The sequence below is a fragment of the Rhineura floridana genome, chromosome 10, assembly GCF_030035675.1.
Source record: "Rhineura floridana isolate rRhiFlo1 chromosome 10, rRhiFlo1.hap2, whole genome shotgun sequence".
Lineage (NCBI taxonomy): Eukaryota > Metazoa > Chordata > Lepidosauria > Squamata > Rhineuridae > Rhineura > Rhineura floridana.
This window is the reverse complement of record NC_084489.1, coordinates 52709710-52732742: the sequence shown is the minus strand read 5'-3', so window position 1 is coordinate 52732742 and position 23033 is coordinate 52709710. Positions and strand designations below refer to the sequence as shown.

Here is a 23033-nt window from a genome sequence, read left to right as displayed (position 1 = left end):
TATTTAGCTTGATAATCATATATATATCTATTAAAAAATGCTGAGAAAAGCCAGCATTGTGACACGTTGAAATCAATTGGTTTATTGTGGCATCAGATTTCATAAGCACTTTAATTCACCAATGCATGAAGCCAGCAGAAGGTAGATGTGACAAAACTGAGATTGATTGTGCGATTAAAAAAAAAGAGAGCTTATTCAGAGATCACTTTTTTTTCCTGAATTCTCAACCAGGATTGTTATCATTGTTATCATGCAGCACATAGTTACCTTTGATGGTATCTATATGTCTAGATGTTTGAGGCCATTTCTAGATAAATATTTTGTAGACAACGTACCTCAATGGTAGTTGGTCTGCCCATATTTTCTATTGTCGGTGATCCATACAGCACTCCATCACTATATGGTGTTCTCTGAATGTATCGAAGCCAACCAGGTCTGTCAGGGTAACCCATGAGGTTTGTGTTAAATGTTATGGGATCATTGTTCATCTCACCTGGATAAATAGAACACCCAACTTAAAATATGGTGCCACTATATTAACAGCACAGTATTTTTATGCAATGCAAGTGGTAAAATAGGGAACCTTCAAGCTGTCAGTTCCTATTCTCATCAATGTCTTATGATCATGAAAGAATCACAATTCTGAATTTACGCTCAGTAAGTAAAAATGACAGCTGTTGCTTTTTTTGACAATTTTCGCCCAAGAGCAAGGTGATCTGACCATATCCCCTTAAAGATGTAATAACCAACAGCCATCCATGATGGAAGACCTGGCTCTCGACACTGCAAACATCTGCATAAATTACAGTGAAGTATGCAGTGCAATCCTCTGTCTGTGTACTCAGAAGCAAATCCAGGTGAATCTCTGCCTGTCACCCCTGCTATTTGCGAAGACCTCTAGGATTGGCTTGTATCTCCTATTCACTTCACTTCTACCCCTATATAAGTGTAGACTGCAGCCTAGCTAAAGAGAATTGTGCAATATGAGTTTCCTATGCGGCTAGAGCTGTAGGACATACTAAATTAAAGAAAAACAAGTATAATTAATCATATACTTTCTGTATTTATAAAATTACCAAAATATCTTTAAAATATTTTGTTACATTTTACTAAACTTGCCCAATTTTCTTTCATGGACAAGTGCTCTACATTTTTTTAGAAATGCACATGGGGAAAATTGACACTGAATCCAAGAAATGGGTTTTTTTCATCACTCTATTAAAGATGCTGTAATTTAGGACAAAAATAGACACACTGCTGAACACAACAGTTGCAATCATGGCTGGTTTTTTAAAAAAAAGTAAAGTAAACATGGGGGATTTTTGCTGGAACTATAGCACACAGGAACAAGAGGTTTAACTCTTTCCTCCCTTGTCATGGTCCTGATGAAAATCAATACACACACTGTTAGTCCTAGGAAGAAAGCTTCCATCCTGAATTGGTCTGCTCTGTTAGTGTTGCATCTACTATGGCCTTACATTACAGTATCTGTCATGTATTTGTGAAAAAGTCTACAGTGTTTCTTAGGTTATCTTTTTCTCCCACCTGCATTTTCCAAATATGTTGTTGAGCTGACTCTACAATTGCGGAACATTTTATTGTCAGGCATTCATGACATCTGGCCCTTATTTTACATTGATTACAGCCCCAATTAATTGAAGCACTCAAGCATACAACTAGCAGCCTTTTGGAATGGGAATGGACTGCCTTCAAGTCGATTCCGACTTATGGAGACCCTATGAATAGGGTTTTCATGGTAAGCGGCATTCAGAGGAAGTTTACCATTGCCTTCCTCTGAGGCTGAGGGGCAGTGACTGGCCAAAGGTCACCCAGTGGGCTTCATGTCTGTGTGGGGATTCGAACCCTGGTCTCCCGGGTCGTAGTCCAACACCTTAACCGCTGCACCACACTCTGCCTAGAAAATGGGGAACTATTCAAATGTTCAGAGTGAAGATTCATGGGCTTTCTTCCCTTTCTGAAATAGGTCCATAGCATGACATTCTGTCTATGGCATACACTGCACAATTCTAAAGGATAACATCGCCTAAAACATGCCCAAGTTCTGATATATAGTTTCTTGCAGTCAAACTGATAATATCTGAGAATTACTCTAGTTGGTTAGCCAGTTTGCCTTACACTTATTAATTCACCATAACTGGAGAATTTTCCCCAAAGGATCCTGGTGATTTTTCCCATTCATTTTTAGAGTGAAAGCTAGCTTACAAGTTTACTGAATCTCTGTCTATCATGCCTGCTATTTGCAAAGGTCTCTAGGATTGGCCCATATCTCCTATCTACTTCTCTGAAATTAAAATCATAGAAGACTAGCAACTATACCCATTCATTTCAGCAATGCATATGTGGGAACACCAGTTTTAAACTTGGGGTACCCTGGTTTACAATTCATTCTCTGAGGCTGCAACCCTGAACCCACTTTCTTGGGAGTAAGTTCCACTAAAGTTAGCAGGGCGTACTTCTGAGGATTGCACTGTTAGGCCACAATGTTATGCACATTTACTAGGGAGTAAGTTCAACCAAGTTCAGTGGGACTTATTTATTTTATTTATTATTTGATTTATATCCCGCCCTTTGTCCCAGTAGGAGCCCAGGGCGGCAAACAAAAGCACTAAAAGCACTTTAAACCATCATAAAAATAGACTTTAAAATATATTAAAACAAAACATCTTTAAAAACATATTTTTAAAAAAAGCTTTAAAAACATATTAAAAAGCAATTCCAACACAGAGGCCGACTGTGATAAAGTCTCAACTTCTGAGTTAAGCAAACACAGCAAGAGTGGGGAATCTTTTTCAGCCCGAGGGCCAAATTCTGTTCTAGAGGCCACATGGGCGGTACCAGAGACAAAAATGGGTGGAGCAATGGTTGTAAATTTTATGTTTCTGCAGTAGATTAGTTTCTACACACATTCATACATTTATCTATCCTCCATTCAGGTAAGCAAAAGACATGATCAGTTCAAAAATACATTCTAGCCAGGCAAAAACACTCAAGGAGGGTGCAAAGCAAGGCCAGTGAGGAATGTGGCCTACTGAGAGTCCCAAGGGCTAGACAGAGAGGCTTGGAGGGCCTGACCTTCCCCACTTCCAATTAATAGATCGTCTGGCACTTCGCTCTTCTTTCTTTCTCCCTTTCTCTTCCAATGCAAACTAATTTGGATTGCATATCATTTTTATTTTTATTTTTTTAAATGTAAGCATTTCTTACCCGGCTTTGGATAAGGAGGAAACTCTCCTTTAAAATACTCCCTCTCCAAAACATGAACAAACAGAACTCCAGCAGAAGGGTACACATTCCGATCAGAGTGCACCTTGGAGAGAATGGTGTATACTGAAAAGCAGGAGTAAAGAGGAGGGACAAAAAATGAAAAAGTAAGACACATCCAAAATGCCACCACATTCAAACCAAAGTCATTTCTGGGAAAAAGAAAGCAGAAAATTCTACTCCTTTTAATAACAAGTGAAAACGTTGACACTGACAACACAGCACATGTAAAGCAATATTTCTCCTTTTTTACGTATGCCTCTTCATTTATGCCGCAACAGAAATTCAACAATTTAGCATTTCACTGACAAACAATGATTCTGCTTTGTCATTTTGAATATTGTGAAGAATTACAGTTTGTATCAGTTTAATATGTACCATAGAGGAGTATGCAGTTTTGTTTTTGTTTTTGCCTACTTTGATAAAAAGAAGAAAAGTCGCTGAGCAGCAAGTATCCCTTATAGTCTACTTGGAAGCAAATCCTATTAGTTTCAACAGGATTTAATTCCATACTTAGGACTGTAGCATTAATGGGTTAAAATTAAACATACAAAAGCATAACAAAAGGCATTTGCATACTATAATTGATAACTATAAACCTTAATTTGTTCTCTGTAGGTCTCTATTTCAGCAGTATTCTCCGTCTATAAGGAAATATTTTCTCAGTGACCTTGTTTGCACATCCAATTAACCATAGTTAAAAACAAACTATGGCTTAATGTAAATACACAGTGTGCTATTGCAAACTGCTGAGAAGTTCTTGCTCTGCTCCTCTCCTGCTCCTACCCCAGCAGAAAACAAGCCAAAGTCTTGTTTGGCATGATGTCCAAACCTAGGCTCACAGTTTGTTTCTCTCCAAACCATGAACGAGTAACCAAGGTTTGTTCTTGGCTTACTGCTCATGGCTTGTTTGGGGAAAATAAACCACAAACCCAGATCCAGACTTCATAAAAATCCAGAGTCTGGCTTGTTTCAGAAGCAGCAAAGAGGAGCAGAGCAGGAACATTTTAGCAGCATGCACCAGCATGCTCTGGGTTCACATTAAACCACAGTTTGTTTTTAACTGTAGTTTAAATGTGACATGCAGATTTGGCCTGTGTAACATGAGCAAGATGCAGTTGCAACTGATGGTGTTGTGTTTGTGAACAACAAGGCTCCAGTTCAGCAACAACACTTGCTGCCTAGGTTAGCAACCCAGCTCACTTAAGGAGTGCTATGGGCACAGTTCTTGCTGCTGTTGAATTTGACAGCAGCAACTGCCTATTTAGGTACACTGGAGAATAGGATTCACATCCTTTCCCTCCTTCCTCAGTGAAGTGGTGACTGGCAGGAGAACAAACATAGTGAGTTGTATGCAACTCACTGTCTTGCATGCCTGCTGCTGGATCAAGACCAGGATGAATAACAACCATAGCACATTTAATAGTCTCAGCATGATTATCTCTTCAGTTAAAGATGTAATGAGAATAGCTGTATTGAACCTTAACAGTGTCATATTATCATTTAGCTATATACATCTCCAATATTATTAACTGAAATCCTTTTAATATTTTAGGCATTTATCTAAAGAGCAGAAGGGGCATGACATGGGGCCCATTTTCAGAGGGTCTCCCATCAGGCCGTGGAACACACATACACACAGCTGTCTATGTGATATTTTTAGGGTTGCCAGGCTTAGGGCCTCAGACTGATCCTGTATCTTTAGGAGAAGAGAAATTCAGCCAAGTGCAGGTGTTCTTGCAACACTGTAATGGGAAAAACCACAAGGTAGAATTCTCCCTCCCCCCTGCACATCTTGGCCCAGCCTCCAAGAGGTCTTCTGTATCTTTAAAAGTTGTGCAGGGGGAAGGGAGAATTCCACCTTGTGGTTTTTCCCATTACAGTGTTGTAAGAACACCTGCACTTGGCTGAATTTCTCTTCTCCTAAAGATACAGGATCAGTCTCAGGCCCTGAACCTGGCAACCCTAGTTATTTTACATAAGTGAATCTGTAAATGCAAAATGAGAGGCTGGTTTAAAAGAATGGAATGTTCTTCCCTGTGAAGTTGGTTAGTGTCTACTTTTATTTACCTTTTGGCGCCAACAAGAAACATACCTCCTCACTCAGGCCTTCCGCAGAAATTATCCTGTCAAATGATGGGACAGCCTGGAGTAGTTTTTAGAGTTTACATATGCTGGTTTTAATTGTGATGTATTATCTGATTTTGTAGTTTAATTTCTCTGTGGTTGTATTGTTTTATATTTTTATGCTCTAACCTACCCTGGGATCTTTGATCAATGAAGGGTGCCTAGATGATTAATAAATGTAAATAAATAAACACATTAAATTTGAGCAGGACCTTCATCCACTTCACAGTAATGGACCTGGAATGTTGAACAATCTGTGCCTGAATGAATATTCAACACACTTGATTCTTTTATGCTTTGTGCATCTCTGTATAATATTGAGGGATCTCAGATCTGCTAATTTCCTCATAATAAAGGAGGATAAGGGTAAGCAAAATGCTGGTTGGCTTCCAAAATTTCACCACTGAAAGCTGTTGTGAATGCTACTTGTACCACTTGACAAGTACTATAGTAGGGCCCCACTCATATGGCAGGTTAGGTTCCAGACCCCCGCCGAAAAGCGAAAACCACCGAAAAGCAGATTAGCTGTAACGTGGGAATCTGGAACCTAACCCGCTGATCGTGCTGGAGGAGAAGATCAGCTGTAGCGCACTGCAGCTGATCTTCCCCTCCTCCTGCATGATCAGCTGGAGCGGGGGTCTGGTCGCACAGTTGGATGCTAGCTACTCTAGGACAGGAAAGCAGAAAAAGACTTCCCTGCATATAAAAATCCAGCATTTCAGGGAGAGCGCTGCCAGAGACCCTTCCTGCCTGCTGCACTAGCTTTTTCACCTGCGGGGTTCCTTGCCAGGAAGGGCTTTCCATCCAGCATGCGCGCATGCACACAAGAAACCTTGCTCCCTCCGGCAGCCCAGCCGCCCCCCTGCGAGAAAGGAGTCTCACAACGTGCCACCAGCCGGCTTGACCCAAAGGGGAAGGGCGCAGAACTCTGTCCATACTCGTCCACCCTGCCCTGATGCCTCCACTCACCCAGTACCGCCACATTGCGCACCTCCTTGACGGCCAGCTGGGCCGAATGCAGCAGGCAGAACCAATCGTTGGGTCAGACGGGCGGCAGCTGCCCGGTGCACTGGCTCCTGTGTACACGGTGGGCGGCCTGGGCATAGCTCCAGCTGGCCTGCGGCAGGTAGCCCACACTGTCCAGGGCCCACAGAATGAGTAGCAGCCGCAGCGCCAGCCAAGCCGCGCCTCCCCCGATGGCTCAGAGCAGCAGCAGCAGCAGCAGCAGGGCCAGGCCCCCACTGCCCACCACCAGCGCTGCTACCCCGGCGACGGAGCCCAGCAGGAGAGAGTCTTCACCGGAGGAACCTGTCTTGCCGCCACCCCTCGCAGTAGCCCAGCACGGTCCAGCTGACCTTGCCGGAGAAGGGGAAGATCAGCTGTAGTGCGCTACCATTGATCTTCTCCTTCTCCAGCGTGATCAGCTGGAGCACTCCCACTCCAGCTAATCGCCCCGCTGGCGCCGTATTAGTGGAACGCCGAAAAGCGGGGCGCTGAAAATCAGGGCCCTACTGTAGTACAATTAGGTTAACATTTTCAACAAGCCCTTACTATCTGGAAAATATTTATTTCTTATTTTTAAGAGATATACAACTGAACTATTTCAGTTATTCTTTCACTGAGTAAATGCACACGGTGATTGGACTCAAATACGATGTCTAAATTCAGTAGTGTTCATTATTCATTACATACAATACACAGATTTCTTCCAGGAAGGACTGTGAGTTCCTATTTAATCTTCCATACCCATCATAACCAAGAATTATTTGTCATTTGGTGTATCAACAAATGTAGTGTCAATAGTGATGCATCTTTCTAATTATCTAGGCCACGTTGATAATTTAGGTCACCCTAGGCTTCCCTATCATCCTTATCAAAGCGAAGACTCAATCTTAAATGCAAAAGCTAACAAGACTGTGGGGACTTTTGGAGATCACGCCAAGCGATTATATTAGGGGAAGTTTTAAATGTTTCATGTGATACAATTTGTGCGCACTGGAGAAAGTTCAGCCCTTTGGCTTGCTGATCCATTAAATGGGCATGGTTTACCAAAGGTTGTGCACACCTATCAGGAAGCACCACTGAATTGTCAAACACTGCTTAACAAGACAGATCAGCCTCAATATTTTATGTGTAACACTATAGCAAGCAGACCTTAGCTAGCACTGGTACAAACAGGCCTCACTACAATGAGCCTGCTTCATTGTTCTAGCAAACAAGAGAGAAGGAGGCTAGAGTGCAGGTGGAGGCGAACTCCTGACGGATGTAGTCATTCTTTGGTGAGTGCTTCCACTAAGTTGTATGTAAAAGCGGTTAGGGCGGCAAAAAAGTCATATTTTGCTGCCACCATTAGATCATCTCTTTGCCGCCCAGCGGAGCTTTTTAGGGTGGTACGAGGGCTTTCACATTCTGGCCCTCCTGATACTAAGGAAACATCGGAAGCTCGCTGCAACGAATTTGCGGAGCACTTCCAGGATAAGATTGCTTGCATCCGTCGGGACTTAGACTCTGATGTTATGACAGATGACTCCATTGAAGTGTCCAGAGCGCGGTCTTGTCCTTCATTGTTGGATGAGTTTCAGTTGGTGCAGCTCGAGGAAGTGGACAAGGTGCTTGGAATGGTGCGGGCGACCATGTCTGCCCTTGATCCTTGCCCATCTTGGCTGGTGAAGGCCAGCAGGGCTGTAACCACCGGCTGGGCCAAAGAGGTGATAAACGCCTCCTTGAGAGAGGGAGTAGTCCCTGGTAGTCTCAAGGAGGCAGTAGTGAGACCTCTTCTAAAGAAACCTTCTTTGGACCCAGATATTTTGAACAACTATAGACCGGTGGCGAATGTCCCTTTTTTGGGCAAGGTCCTGGAGCGGGTGGTCGCCGGCCAGCTCCAGGCGCTCTTGGATGAAACCGATTATCTGGATCCGTTTCAATCCGGTTTTAGGCCTGGTTTTGGCACTGAAACAGCCTTGGTCGCCCTGTATGATGACCTTTGTCAGGAGAGGGACAGGGGGAGTGTGACCCTGTTGATTCTCCTTGATCTCTCAGCGGCGTTTGATACCATCGACCATGGTATCCTTCTGGGGAGGCTCGCGGAGTTGGGAGTTGGGGGCACTGCTTGGCAGTGGCTCTGCTCCTACTTAGCGGATCGTCGCCAGAAGGTAGTGCTTGGGGAACATTGCTCGACACCCTGGACTCTCCATTGTGGAGTCCCTCAGGGGTCGGTCTTGTCCCCCATGCTCTTTAACATCTACATGCAGCCTCTGGGTGCGGTCATCAGGAGTTTTGGAGTGCGTTGCCATCAGTACGCTGATGACACGCAACTCTACTTCTCCTTTTCACCTTCTTCAAGTGAGGCTGTTGATGTGCTGAACCGTTGCCTGACCGCGATAATGGACTGGATGAGAGCTAATAAACTGAAACTTAATCCAGACAAGACTGAGACACTGTTGGTGAGCTCTTTACCTGCCCAGATGGTGGATGTTCATCCTGTTCTAGATGGGGTTACACTCCCCTTGAAGGAACAGGTTCGTAGCTTGGGGGTCCTTTTTGACCCTTCCTTGTCGCTTGAGGCTCAAGTGGCCTCGGTGGCACGGAATGCGTTTTACCATCTTCGCTTAGTAGCCCAACTACGCCCCTATCTGGACAGTGACGATCTCGCCTCAGTTGTTCACGCTCTGGTAACCTCTAGACTGGACTACTGTAATGCGCTCTACGTAGGGCTGCCCTTGAAGACCGTTCGGAAACTTCAGCTAGTGCAAAATGCGGCAGCCAGGTTGTTAACGAGGACCCGCTGGTCTGCGCATGTAACACCTGTCCTGGCCCGCCTGCACTGGCTGCCTATTTGTTTCCGAGCCAGATTGAAGGTGCTGGTTTTGACCTATAAAGCCTTACACGGTGTGGGACCACAATACCTTGTGGAACGCCTCTCCCGCTATGAACCTACCTGTTCACTTCGTTCAATATCCAAGGCCCTCCTCCGGGTACCAACTCATCAGGATGCCCGGAGGATTGTTATTAGATCTAGGGCCTTTTCTGTGGTGGCCCCCGAACTGTGGAACAGCCTACCTGTGGAGATATGCCTGGCGCCTTCGGTACTTTCTTTTAGGCGCCAGGTTAAGACCTGGCTATACTCCCAGGCATTTTAATGTTCAATGTGTTTCATTTAATTTTTTTTTTCGTTTAACTTGTTGCTGATTTTATTGTAATTTTATTGTAATATTGTATTTTAATCTTGTTTTGTTTACCGCCCAGAGAGCTATTCGCTATGGGCGGTTTAAAAAATGAAATAAATGAAAATGAAAAAATGAAAACAAATCTTGGGAATCAGCCGTTCCTCCTCCGGCTGGAGCAGAGCTCCAAAACAACACAAAAGGAATGAAGTGGGCAATCTCTTACAATTTCCAACTTCAGTGACCCTTTTCTCCTCCCACCCAAAGCAGCTGAAACTTCTCCAGAAACAAGATGGTCACAAAGTTTGAAATGGAACAGCAAATAGACATGGACAATCTGCAGACTTATCAGACCATTTTGTGATGTAGATAATTCTCTTATAACATCCAGTGTCCCAATGCATTCCAAAGAAGGGCTCATAACCTACAATCAGATTGGTAACATTATAATACTAGAACAGGGGTTGCCAACCTTTTTGGACTCAAGGGCACATTTCAAATCTTGAGAAAGTGGTGGGGACACCGCCTAAGCCTCTTTGCAAAGTTTTTGCATTTGCCTTTTAGTGGGAGAGGGATTCTTTAACATTCACCTACACTCACTGTTTAGTAGTATTTGCAAAAAATAATTTCTGGGCACTATCTGATCTCAGATGAACCCAGTACAGGAAAAAATTGCCTGGATGCTAGGGAAAAAGGAAGGACAAACTATAATAATTCTAAGGACTAGAAAACAGAGAGAAGCAGGAAAAGTGCACTTAAAGGAGAGAGGGTAAACAGCAGCTCTTTAGAACCTGAGCGATTCCTAGTGCCCAGTGTCCAAACAATAATAATAATAAATAATAATTTTATTTGTTAGACGCCTATCTGTCTGACTATACAGACACTCTAGGCGACTTACAACACAATTAAAATACTACAAACAATATACAATATATAACATCTCTGATAACACCACATCTCATATATACAACTGAAAGCTAATCTACCCCAAGATTATAGGTCTGCCCGAACAGCCAGGTCTTTAAAGCTCTCCGGAAACCTGTCAGAGAGGAAGCATGTCGGAGATCATACGGGAGAGAATTCCAGAGGGTGGGGGCCACCACCGAGAATGCCCTCTCCCTGGTCCGCACCAGCCTAGCTGTTTTGGCTGGAGGGACCGAGAGAAGGTCCTGTGAGGCTGATCTTGTGAGGCGGCCTGATTGATGATACTGGAGGCGGTCCTTCAGATAAACTGGGCCGAAACCATTTAGGGTTTTAAAGGTCAACACCAACACCTTGAATTGAGCCCGGTAAACCACTGGTAACCAGTGTAGGTCTACTAACACTGGGGTGATATGATCCCGGCGACAGGTATGCTTAATTAAGCGTGCCGCCGCGTTTTGTACCAGCTGCAGTTTCCGGACTGTTTTCAACGGTAACCCCACGTAGAGCGCATTACAGTAATCCAAGCGAGAGGAGACCAGAGCATGTACCACCTGTGGGAGTAGATGTACAGGAAGGTAGGGTCGTAGCCTCTGTATCAGATGTAATTGATACCAAGCTGCCCAGCTCACTGCTGAAACCTGCGCCTCCATGGACAGCTGGGAGTCAAGAATGACTCCTAGGCTACGGACCTGGTCCTTCAGGGGCAATCTTACCCCATTCAGGACCAAGTCGATATTTCCCAACCTTCTCCTGTCTCCCACAAGTAGCACCTCGGTCTTATCGGGATTCAGCCTCAGCCTGTTCTCACCCATCCATCCACTTACGGACTCCAGGCACTTGGACATGGTCTCCACAGCCAATTCTGGCGAGAACTTAAAGGAGAGGTAGAGCTGAGTGTCATCGGCATATTGATGACACTGCAGCCCAAAACTCCTGATGATCGCTCCCAGCGGCTTCACATAGATGTTAAATAGCATGGGGGAGAGGATAGAACCCTGTGGCACTCCACAATTAAGAGGCCAAGAGTCTGAAACCTCATCCCCCAATGCCACACGCTGGTGTCTACCTGAGAGATAGGAATGGAACCACTGTAAAACAGTGCCCCCGATTCCCAATCCCTCTAGGCGATTTAACAGGATACCGTGGTCAACAAATCAATCATAGCTGACTTCACTAATTGTATTATTATTATTATTATTATTATTATTATTTATATCCTGCTGAGGGCAGCAATATCACATGCTTTTTAATGTGTTTTAAAACTTTTTTAAAAAAAATATTCTGTTTCATTTTCAAATATTACAGAAAATGGAACTATAACATATTTCCCCTCTTAAAGATTTTTTTTAAAAAAAAGATGTTTTAAAAGATGTTTTGTTTTAATATGTTTTTAAAGATGCTTTGTTGTAATATATTTTAAAGTCTGTTTTTATGATGTTTTAGAGTGTTTTTAGTGTGTTTGTTTGCTGCCCTGGGCTCCTACTGGGAGAAAGGGCGGGATATAAATTTAATGAATGAATGAATGAATGAATGAATAACGCTGACAGGAAGGAGCGCCAGGCTGGCTTGTTTCAGATAAATCACTTAGAAGGGTACATTTTGCTCCATAACCTTCTTTCCAGGACTAGAGACTATATATTTTTTTAAAAATAAAAGTTTTGATTCTGGGCCACCTGCTGGGTGTACCATTGATGGCCTTCATTGGTGCTATGGTACTCATGGACGAAAAGTTGGTGATCCCTGTGAAACTGATTATTGGAAGATTCAGGGCAGACAAAAGGAAGTCCTTCTTCTGACAGGTCATAGTTAAACTATGGAAATTGCTATCACAAGATGTTGCAATGGCCTCCAACTTGGATGATTTTAAAAGTACATTTGACAAATTGATGGAGGATAAGACTACCAATGGCTACTAATCATGAAGATCAGAGGCAGCATGTCCCTCAATACCAGTCACTGGATAACAACAGCTAGAGAGGGCAATTGTCCTCATGTCCTACTTTTGGACTTCCCACTGACATCTAGTTGACCACTGTGAGACCAGGATGCTAGACTTGTGGACCTTTGGTTTGATCCAGCAGAGATCTTCTTATGGTGATAAACCAACATATCTTTTCCACCTGTCCTCTTGGGAATACACACCCACACACCAGCCATATAAGTAATATCCACTTACTTCAAGAAACCCATTCTACCATTCCTGCATCCCACAGCCTTTGTATTCTTTCAAAAAAGCTCCAACATTGTTCAAATATATGCAAATATATACTCTTACCAGTTCTTTGAGGACATTCATTGTACTTAAGAGCACAATGCTTACAGACAAATTAATATTGGGAAATTCATCTGTGGACTTTTTATTGATGTCTTTCCACAATCCTCACAAACTGATATTAGCTAGATATTTTACCTCATACCATGCCAGATATTTCAATGCTGCTTCACTTCAACAGCTACTGATCTAATATCTAATCTAGTAAGTGGATCCAGCAGAAGAGGTACTCCACACCTGATTCTGTGGTGTGTTATATTCAGACCTTGATTAAAAGTCTACAGAAAGAGCCTTGTTGTCTATGAAGAGCTTTGACTGGGGAAAACCACCAGAACAAATTCTCACCACATCAGCTAACAAAATTAAAAAGGAATACAGTGTCTACTGTCTTGCATTGTTTCACAAACCTACTATTAAGCATTGACAAATTCGATTAATCCTGTTGTTTGCATCTGCAATGGACTTTGGCCCAAGTAATAACAACTACAATAACAATAATAGCAAACATATCTACTATATACCAACAATAAAAAGATGCAAAAAGTCACTACCCCTCATGATGCTTTTCATGCAACATTTATGTAACAAATGTCAAACATTGCAAACATCACTTATTGCTAATCATACTAAATTGTTAGAATATTTCAGTACTTTAATCAAGTCAACTATATTCAAATAGATGTGGAATGCATGTACACTTAATATAGCCTTCTCAGATAATTAAATATGCAGACTTGGTGACTGTATTTCAGAAGCTCCTAAGGGTATGTTTGTACACTGTAAAAGATAACTCAAATCTGGTTGTCTCAGTTGCAAAGCTACATGGCAAAAGACACAACAGCTGTTTCAAAGCATAGCCATGGAGAAAAGAGAGGTATAAGATCCATGTCAATTCACAATTGTATGTATGCTGCCATTTATTCATACAATGGTTGGGTACAGGCATAACATGAAGCCATTATACCATGGAGTTGTAAGGTATCTAATCACAGATGAAGAGTAGCCCCTCCACACTTACTAAGATAGATATCTTATCTTACAGAGTAGTGTTTCTAGTTATATGGCTCTAGTCTCCAAATAATCTCATTAAATCAACAAATGTTGACTCTGCAGCCTTTTCTATTTTATGGAGGAAAAGTACATACGCCCCCAGTGAGCAACATGATACTGAGTCTATGAATTTTATTATCAAAAATTGTGAGTTACACCATAACTAGAGTGATACACAGATCCAAAATGAATGGCTTAAGTCAGTGGTTCCCAATCTAGGGGCTGTGAAGTAATCCAGAGCGGACTGCGAACAGTAAAGAAATTAATTATTTATTAATTTTTTAAAAAAGTCTTCACTCCCTGAACATTGCCTGCTCCTCACTGCAGCTGCAGATGACACCACCACCTTGCTCCAAACGAGAGGGGTGGACTTTTGCTGAAGCACCAGAGCGTCTTTCAGGCATGCCAAAGGCAGGCATCTGCCTATAAAACACGTGGCAGATGCCAAAGGAGGCTGAGGGTGAAGCCACCAAGAAGAAGTTACTTCACCAACTCCCATCTCCCTGCACTGCTGCTGCTGATGACACCCTTACTCAGAACAAGTACTGCAGTTGAAATGTATTTATTTTATTATTATTGCATTTATATCTTACCTTTCCTCCACGTTGCACAAGGTGTTGCACATAGTTCCCCCCCCTTTCCATTTTATTCTTACATCAACCCTGTAAGATAGGTCAGGCTGAGAGACTGTGTCTGGCCCAAGGTCACCCAGTGAGCTTCATGGCTGGGTGGGGATTTGAACCTGGATCTTAATCCAACACTGTAACCCACTGGTGTTGGGAGACAGGACTGTACATCTTCAGACTGTCGCGGGAGAGGGAGATCCCAATTTGATTGGATCTTTGCATAAAGACAAGAAAGCAACACCTCCCTGTCTGCAGGTAACTTTTTATGGAAAGGGGTATTTGGAGGTGTGATTTTGCCATGCGCCATTTTTTTTTTCAATTAACAGAGGCTAAAATTACAATTAGCGTGGGAGGGTGAAATGTTTTGAGTTTATAAAAGGGGTCCCATACCCATAAAGGTTGGGAACCACTGGTTTTCCGTGAAAAACAAAGACTCTGAAGGAGGTGACTGCAAGGCTCCTCCTGCAGAAACCCTATGTAGATCTAGACAATTGTGTCAACAATCACTCAGATGCTAATATCCCCTTTCTGGGTGAAATGCTTGAAGAAATGTAGCAGCTCAACCTGAGACATTCTTGGATGTCATAGATGATTGAGACTTATTTCCATCTGGTTTCCAGACCAATTTTGACACTGAAATTGTATTGGTAACTCTGGTAGACAACTTATGTTAGGAGAAACAAAGGAAGTGTGACCTTGTTGATTCTCTTGGATATCTCTGTGGTTTTCAGTACTATTGACCATAGTGTCCATCTGGATCACCTGTTCAGGATGGGAGTTGGAGGCACCATTCTTCAGTGGATTCACTTCTATCTACAGGGTAGATTCTAGAAGCTAGCAATTGCTTTGCTCCAAAGCATCCTCAAGGCAATTGAATATCCATATGAAATTCCAGGGCAAGATCACTGGGGGCTTCAGGAGAGCTCTAATTCTCCCTTTTAATTTAAGCCAGATGGGGCAGTGAATGTGCTAAAAAGGTATCAGAAGTCACTGAGAGTGGATGAGGGCTAGCCAACTAACTAAATCCAGACAAGTCAGCATTTGATTTTATATACAGAATCTGTATTTTATTTTGTTGTAAATCATTTAAGAGATCTATGATTGTAGCAGATTCACAAATATTTTAAACAAATAAATAAAGAGCTGTTGGTAGGTGGTTTAGCTGGCCACGGAGGTGGTACACCACGTACTCTGGATGTACTAGGTGGCAGCTTGAAGGGTGCTTTCAGGTCCATCCCTGACTATGGATACCTGAGTGGTGTCTGTAGCACACAGCACCTTTCAGCCGTTCCTATCAGAGAGGTCCTCATATTGAACGGGGACAGTTATCCATGCTTTGGTAGCTTCCAGGTTGGATTTCTACAAAACATTACATACACAGGACTGTCTTTTGAAAGCTTTCAGAGACTGGTTCAAAATTCAACAGCCATATTGCTAATCAAGGTGAATATTTATTTATTTATTGAATTTGTATACCACTTCATATTTCAAAAGAAGCCTCTAAGCAGATTAGTGTTTTCCAAAATCATAAATACAATAAAACAATAAAAATCGCACTTTTAAAACAATACAGAACATTCTAAAATATCTCCTTAAATATCAATATAAGCTAAAACAACTAACATAGTAATCACCATAACTACTGGCAGATCAAAGCACAAAAATACAACCAAGACAACCAGCCCCACCCACCAAATACACAAGCATGTGCGTACAGGGAGCAGCATCACTCCCACCTCTGCTGCTACGTTCCCAACTTATGCTCTCACCACAAGCTGGGGCAAAACTACACTCTCCCCACTCTAGAGCTCCCTCCCCTCACCAGGGAGCACCCACAATCATTCCACGCCCACACAAAACCCGTAACAACAACAACAGGGGGTAATACTCATCCTGAGAATAATCACCTGAGAATATATGTCACCTGCGCTTAAAGAAACCTGCACTGGTGTCCAGTGTGTTCCTGGGTACAATTCAAAGTGCTGGTTCTGACCTATAGGACCAGGCTGTCTAAAGTCCTGCCTTGTCCCATATGAACCTGCCTGTTCATCGAGGCCATTACCCGAGGCCAAGCTTCAGGTATTCCCATTGTCAGAGACTAGGCAGACAGCTACTGAGAACAGAACATTCTCTATAGTGGTGCCCTGATGATGGAGTATCTTCTGCAGACTCAATTGTTGCCTACTCTCCTACCTTTTAGACACCAAGACAACTATTTTTATTCTCTCAAGCTTTTGAGATGTAGTAACAGACTTTTTAGTAATTTGTTGCACAACAAACCTACTTCCAAAACAACCCAGACTTTTTGTAGTAAGGAATGTAAATATAACTTCCCTGAAAACTTTGTGCGAGCAAATGAGGATGAATGCTCAACAAACAGGTAGTCCGGAAGTAATCTGAGTTCATGCTACTGGTTCTGTAACTCTCTGGGGATTTTTCATTTTTTTCAAAAATTGACTGCTTCCCTAATTCCTATATATGTTTGATATTGCTTTGTCTTGGTTTGCTGCTGCCTTGAATATGAAGAAAGGTGGAGATTTACCCTTATTTAATGTTTTAAATGAATAAAAATAAAAATAAACACATAAAAAAGAAAAAAACACTAAATGTAGCAACTTTGCATTAAATGGAAGTATTTAGCTACCTCATTTCTTCAAGTGGGCCTGATATTTTAAAAACTATCTACAATAAATTATGACAGTTACTACAAAAGAGTAATAAAAATGACACATTTGGTATTATAAACAAGTTATTATTGTACTCAGCAAATAACAAGAAATTCACAATATTTTATTTATAGGCATTATTATGAGCAAAGCAATCCACAAAGTATAACTGAAAATTTAGTGGCAAACAAAAGATTAGAACGAGGGGAACCTTTAAAGATTAGAAGATTAGAAAATTATATAATTGTCACTTATCTCCATGTCATGTTATTAGTAATATACGCACAACTAATACATCAAGTATAAGTTTCCAAGGAGAGGTTGATTAATCCCAAACATTTTACAGCCTAAACTCACCATTCTTCTCAGCAGCCTTTATGCTGCTGCTAACATAACTGATGACGTGTTTAGTCTTCCATTTAACTGTTCCATTTATGCCACCAGCAGAGTGGAACAAAAAAGCTTTCCAAAATAAAACAGATGTAAGACAACAGGAATTAATATCATACTAACAATTTCTCAGAAATCAAAGGCTACCATTAGAATATATTGCAAAATACACAATATAGAATAAATGGGAAAACATTACAAAGTCTACAAGTACACATTTAATGGCATCCTAAAATTAAGATGTTCAAACTGGTCAGGCTCAACAATATTTGCATTTTAAAGTGCTTGTTACCACCCATTTCCCCCACGTGGGCAATGTTGCTTGTGTGTGGGGGGATATGGATGGAGTTTCCATGTGAGCAGTCAGCAAGGGTAGGTGCAGGGGGGGGGGAATTGAAAGCTTGGTATATGCTATGGAACAAAAAAGGATTGGGCTTAATTGCCTGTTTTTTATGTTTACATTTCTATATAGTTTTTAAAAAAATACATTTCTCTTTTAAAAATATTTCTTCAAGCTTTATTTCTGTGCAAACCCATTGGTTTGGTTCAGATGTAACATTCCTGGTCCAACAGACCGGCTTGCTGGAGTGTGAGGGTGTCCTAATTCAATACTTCTTGGCTTCTGATATCAGTTCCTCAGTTCAAATGTTATAAGAAACCAGGAAGTAATGAATTAAGACACATGAGAAGGAGGGATGGAAAGAGAAGGAGAAACACCGGGTATACATTATTTCGCTGGACCAGAATTGTTATGTTTCCTTTTGGACTAGAAGTGCAACAGTATTAATATGTGGAGTGTTTTGTGACTGTGGTATTATCCCTGGGATCTTACCAGTGATATAGGTTTTCCAGAAAATTTTGAATTAGGTTAATTTGCATAAGAAAATTTTCAGTTTACATTGGGAAATTTTCTGATGCTCTAGTGCATTTAAACTGTATCATACCACTTGAAAAGCATTCATAGCTTCCCCCAAAGAATCCTGGGAACTGTAGTTTGTTAAGGGCACTGAGAGGTATTAGGAGACTCCTATACCCCTCACAGAGTTACAATTCCCAGAGTGGTTTAACAGTCAATCACTTTTCCTAGGGAACTCTGAAAATTGTAGCTCTGTGAGAGGAATAGGGATATCCTTTCTAATTTATCTTGTTTATTTTACTTGTATTTAGTAAACAAAGCTAAACACTTTTAAATCACCAACCTTGACTAATATTGTATTTACAATTGACATCCACTCCTTGTTACTAATAAACTTATGAAAAGGAAAATTTTCCATTGAATCCTCCCCCCCCCCCGCTGCCATCACTGGATCTCACTAAAACTAAGCAGTTCTAAAGACTGAAAAAAACTTGTGTTCAAAGGGTATTTATCAATAAAAGATTGGTGAGTTTCAATTTTGAAGAAATACTTGCATGCCCAGCTGTATTTAAACTATTTTCATAGAATCATAGAATAGTAGAGTTGGAAGGGGCCTATGAGGCCATCGAGTCCAACCCCCTGCTCAATGCAGGAATCCAAATCAAAGCATTCCCGACAGATGGCTGTCCAGCTGCCTCTTGAATGCCTCCAATGTCGGAGAGCCCACTACCTCTCTAGGTTATTGGTTCAATTGTCGTATGGCTCTAACAGTTAGGAAATTTTTCCTGATGTCCAGTCGAAATCTGGCTTCCTGCAACTTGAGCCCAGTATTCCATGTCCTGCACTCTGGGACGATCGAGAAGAGATCCCGGCCCTCCTCTATGTGACAACCTTTCATGTACGTGAAGAGTGCTATCATATCTCCCCTCAGTCTTCTCTTCTCCAGGCTAAACATGCCCAGTTCTTTCAGTCTCTCCTCATAGGGCTTTGTTTCATGAACTAGGAGCAAAATTGCAGATTTTTAAAATGACTTTATGAAATCATGTAATGAGGTTTGTTGCTCTCATGTTACAGATCTGACTCCATAGGTTTCAAGAAAAGACAGAATCTCAAGAAAACATAATCATGTTTTTGCAATTCAAATCAGAACCATTTCATTGGTGAAGTCAAAGATTTAAGATGTAAGAGTAATTTTTCAGGAGTCACCAATAAATGACTAGATTAGCAACCATAACCTCTTAATCACTATCTTAAATATGGCTTTATGGTATCATTAGAAAAGTAGGAGGATATTTGGTTTACTGTAAAGAACGCCGCAGGCATTTTATCTTTGCATTTCTTCCAAAACAAAATATTAAAACAGGACTACTAATCCAGTGGTAACTTTTATGAGTATGAGACCCTCTCCGGAACCTCAAAAAAATTTGTGACCCCCACATGTTAATTGTTACTCCTGCTGCTCCTCCTGCTACTCTGGCCATCACCATGATTTGCATGCAGGCAGAGAAACACAGGCAGAAGAGAGAGAGAAATCTGCCTGGCGGGAAATTAAAGCCCAATAAATATATAATAAATTTAAACACACGGTTCACGCAAGCATATACGCAAAATCAAAACAGGAGCAAACTTGGGCGCCGGGGGTAGGGGTAGCAAGTGTGAATGGCAGCAAGAGAAGAAAAAGAGAGACAGACGTAATGTGAAGGAAGGGGGCAGGGTTAGAGGGAGGAAAGACATGTCAAGTTGTCATGCGGGGGAGGTAGAAAGTAAGAGGTGGCGGTGGCTCAAAGTGAAGAGCAGCAGCCACATGGGAGGGAGGGCACTTGGGACATGAGGGCAGGGAGGGGGAGGGAAGGTTGGAGTAAAGGGGCTTTGTGTTCATTCTAAGTGCTTCCTTTTTTTGGAATGACCTGTAGTGGCAGTGAGACCTCAAAACAAATACACGTGGTCCCACTTCTCTTCTTTCCCTCACTCCCTCTTCCTGTCCTCTTACACCAAAGGGAGGGTGTCCCGTAAGAGGGAGTGGAAGGACGTAGACAGTGAATGTGAGGGTGAAATCCTCCTCAACCGACACCTCTTTCTCTCCCCGTTTCTGAGGCAAAGGGTTGAGCAGTGACCTCCCCTTCTTTTCTCTCACTCACCCCTTTCCATCACCACCCCCTTCCCCTTAGCCTGGTAATGGCCTGTGTGGGACTACAGGAAAATGCATGAGGGGAGAGTGTGCTGCTGCTTCTGTGTGCCTCTTTCTGTGTTGTTCACATTGCAGGAGTCTGGTGGGCAGAGCTTGGAAAAGTTACTTTTTTAAAACTGCAACTCCCATCAGCCCCAGCCAGCATGGCCACTGGATTGGGCTGATGGAAGTTGTAGTTCAAAAAATGTAACTTTTCCAAGCTCTGCTGGTGGGTTATGGGAAGGGGTTGTGAGAAGGCCAGAGGACCCCCCCTCTACACACACACCTCCCACTCAGTACAGGTTCACCACCGTATCTGCACTCTCCTTCTGCTATTGCTGCCGCCGCCATTGGTCAACGCAAAATGCAAAGGCTGGGGCTACCCTTCTCCATAAGGGTTAAGGAGCTGGGAGCTCAGGAAGAGCAATCAGCAACTGGTCTCCTTGAGGGGCAGGGCAAGGGGTGGGGATAGAAGTCACTCGCACTTGCTCAGTTTATTTCAGCCATCCTGAAGACTTTTTAAAAAATAATAATTCCTTTCTTGGGTCTTTGTGCCCCCTCCCCGAATGACTTCCCGGCCCCTCTAGGGGTCACGGATGCCAGATTGGGAACCACTGCTCTAATCCTTTACTGACAGATACAACTGAAAGTGTTCTGGGCTACTATATGCAGCAGCTTTTCAAAAGCCTGAGGGGTCAGTATCCCTCCCAGGTTGTAGGGATGCTGGAAGAGCTGAATCAATTAAGATGAAAAAGTAGACTGTACTAGATATTTTATTAGTTAAAATAATTATCCTGAGAAATTAGAAGTTGATTGCTTTACACTTTCTTTGTGCTTGAATCAACCTTTTTCCTCATGCATACTTGCAGGCATGCCCTTTTTTGTCCCCTTCCCTCACACACTGACCATCACACACACTGGCAAAAATGGGGGGGGGACAAAAACAAGAGAAGCCAGAAGGAGTCCAATTCTCCACATTTAAAGCTTTGAAGCTAGCCCCCGCCACCTCCTCCTCATTATTTTTCAGCCTCTGATCCCTGAGCTACTCAGTCCTAGCTTCTGGGGCATAAATACTGCTGCCTTCTAATCTTGTGTTGCTGATTGGCTCAGATGAAAAGGCAGTGGGGTGAGGGAGCCAATGGAAATCCAACAGAAGGAGGAGGTATGGAAGGAGGTGGATTTGGAACCACCCACATAGGAAATAGTGGGTCAAAGCCACTGGGCTCCCTCCTTAGCAACCAGTTGTAATCACCCTTTCTCTCCTTTTACAAGTATACCTGATATGAGAAACTTTGGATTAAAGTGTGGGCAGTGATTGGAGAACGTCATATGGACCACAGAGAATGGACTTATGAAAAGTTGACATTTCACATTAAACGGCTGTATAGATCAGTCCCTAGTGTCCTTGTCTCAGCTTCTCTCTCACTAAGTCAATACCTATTCCTCTCTATAGGGCAGGGATGGAGAACCTTGTCCAGCCTGAGGGCCACATTCCCTTCTGGGCAACCTTCTGAGGGCCACATGCCAGTGGCGGGTGAGACTAGAGGCAAAAGCGGGCAGAGCAGTGAATGTAAAAGTTACCTTTGTACAGGACACTAATTTCTACAGGCATCTCTGATATTCTCCATCTGCGGAAGCATGATCAGAGTTCAAGGTTGCATTTTAGCCAGGCAAAACACACTCAAGGAGTGTGCAAAGCATGGCCTGTAAAGTATGTGGCTGGAGAAGGGGTATGGCCTAGAGAGTGCCCCAAGGGCCAGATAGACGGGCTTGCAGGAGCACATCTGGCGCCCAGACCTGAGTCCCACACCCCTTTGCACATCACTCTACTATACTTTCCCTCTCTCTTCAAATGCATTTGTAATTTGGGTTCTATATCCTTTTGATACGTTTTAAAAATTGAAGGCATTTCTTACCAGGTAGGTGGAGCGATGAATGTGAATTTTACCTTCTCCACACACTCACCCACTTCTGTCTATTCCCCATCCCAGAAAGCATTATCTGAGTTCAAGGGCACATTCCAACCAGCCAAAAACACAAAGCAGGGCCAGTGAGGTATGTGGGCTGGGGAGAATTCCGAGGGCCCGATACAGAAGCCTGGGAGAGTTGTATTCAGCGTCTAGGCCTGGAGTTCCCAAACACAGCTTTAGGGAGTTGTAATGGAATTCCATGAGCCACGCCTGTTTGTTCTTTTCCATGTAGGCAGGATGTGCTCTTGCAAAGCAAAAGGGGTCACAAGTGTGTTGCCAGCAGTAGTAACGACTGGAGATGAACACCCATCATTTGCTAAAAAAGAGCTTACTGCTTGTCTGTGAGGGTGTGGAGTAGGAAAAGACATGGCTCAAAAGAATAATGGGGAGCCATGTGGTCTCATTGTTACTTGGCAAGTGGGACTTGCAGTCAACTGATCAGCACTGACTGCAAGCTCCGCTGGGACTGGCTGCACTCAGGAGCTGCCGATAAGGAGCTCCCTGAGTACAACCAATCCCTGCCAAAAGTAGGGCCTTCAG

At 42.7% G+C, this 23033-nt stretch overlaps 1 protein-coding gene across 3 annotated transcripts in view; it reads right to left on the bottom strand.

Moving 5' to 3' along the window:
• Positions 1–23033, bottom strand: part of SGCE (sarcoglycan epsilon) — a 76796-nt gene that overhangs the window by 51054 nt on the left and 2709 nt on the right. For 2 of the 3 annotated variants that reach the window (XM_061587081.1, XM_061587080.1), the window contains exons 2-3: positions 3226–3348; positions 336–493 (exon numbers count right to left, since the gene is read on the bottom strand). In XM_061587081.1, the coding sequence (XP_061443065.1) occupies positions 336–493; positions 3226–3348 (281 nt within the window). Of the gene's footprint in view, positions 1–335; positions 494–3225; positions 3349–17467; positions 17490–23033 lie in introns of those variants that run through there. The other variant, XM_061587082.1, reaches the window with a different exon arrangement.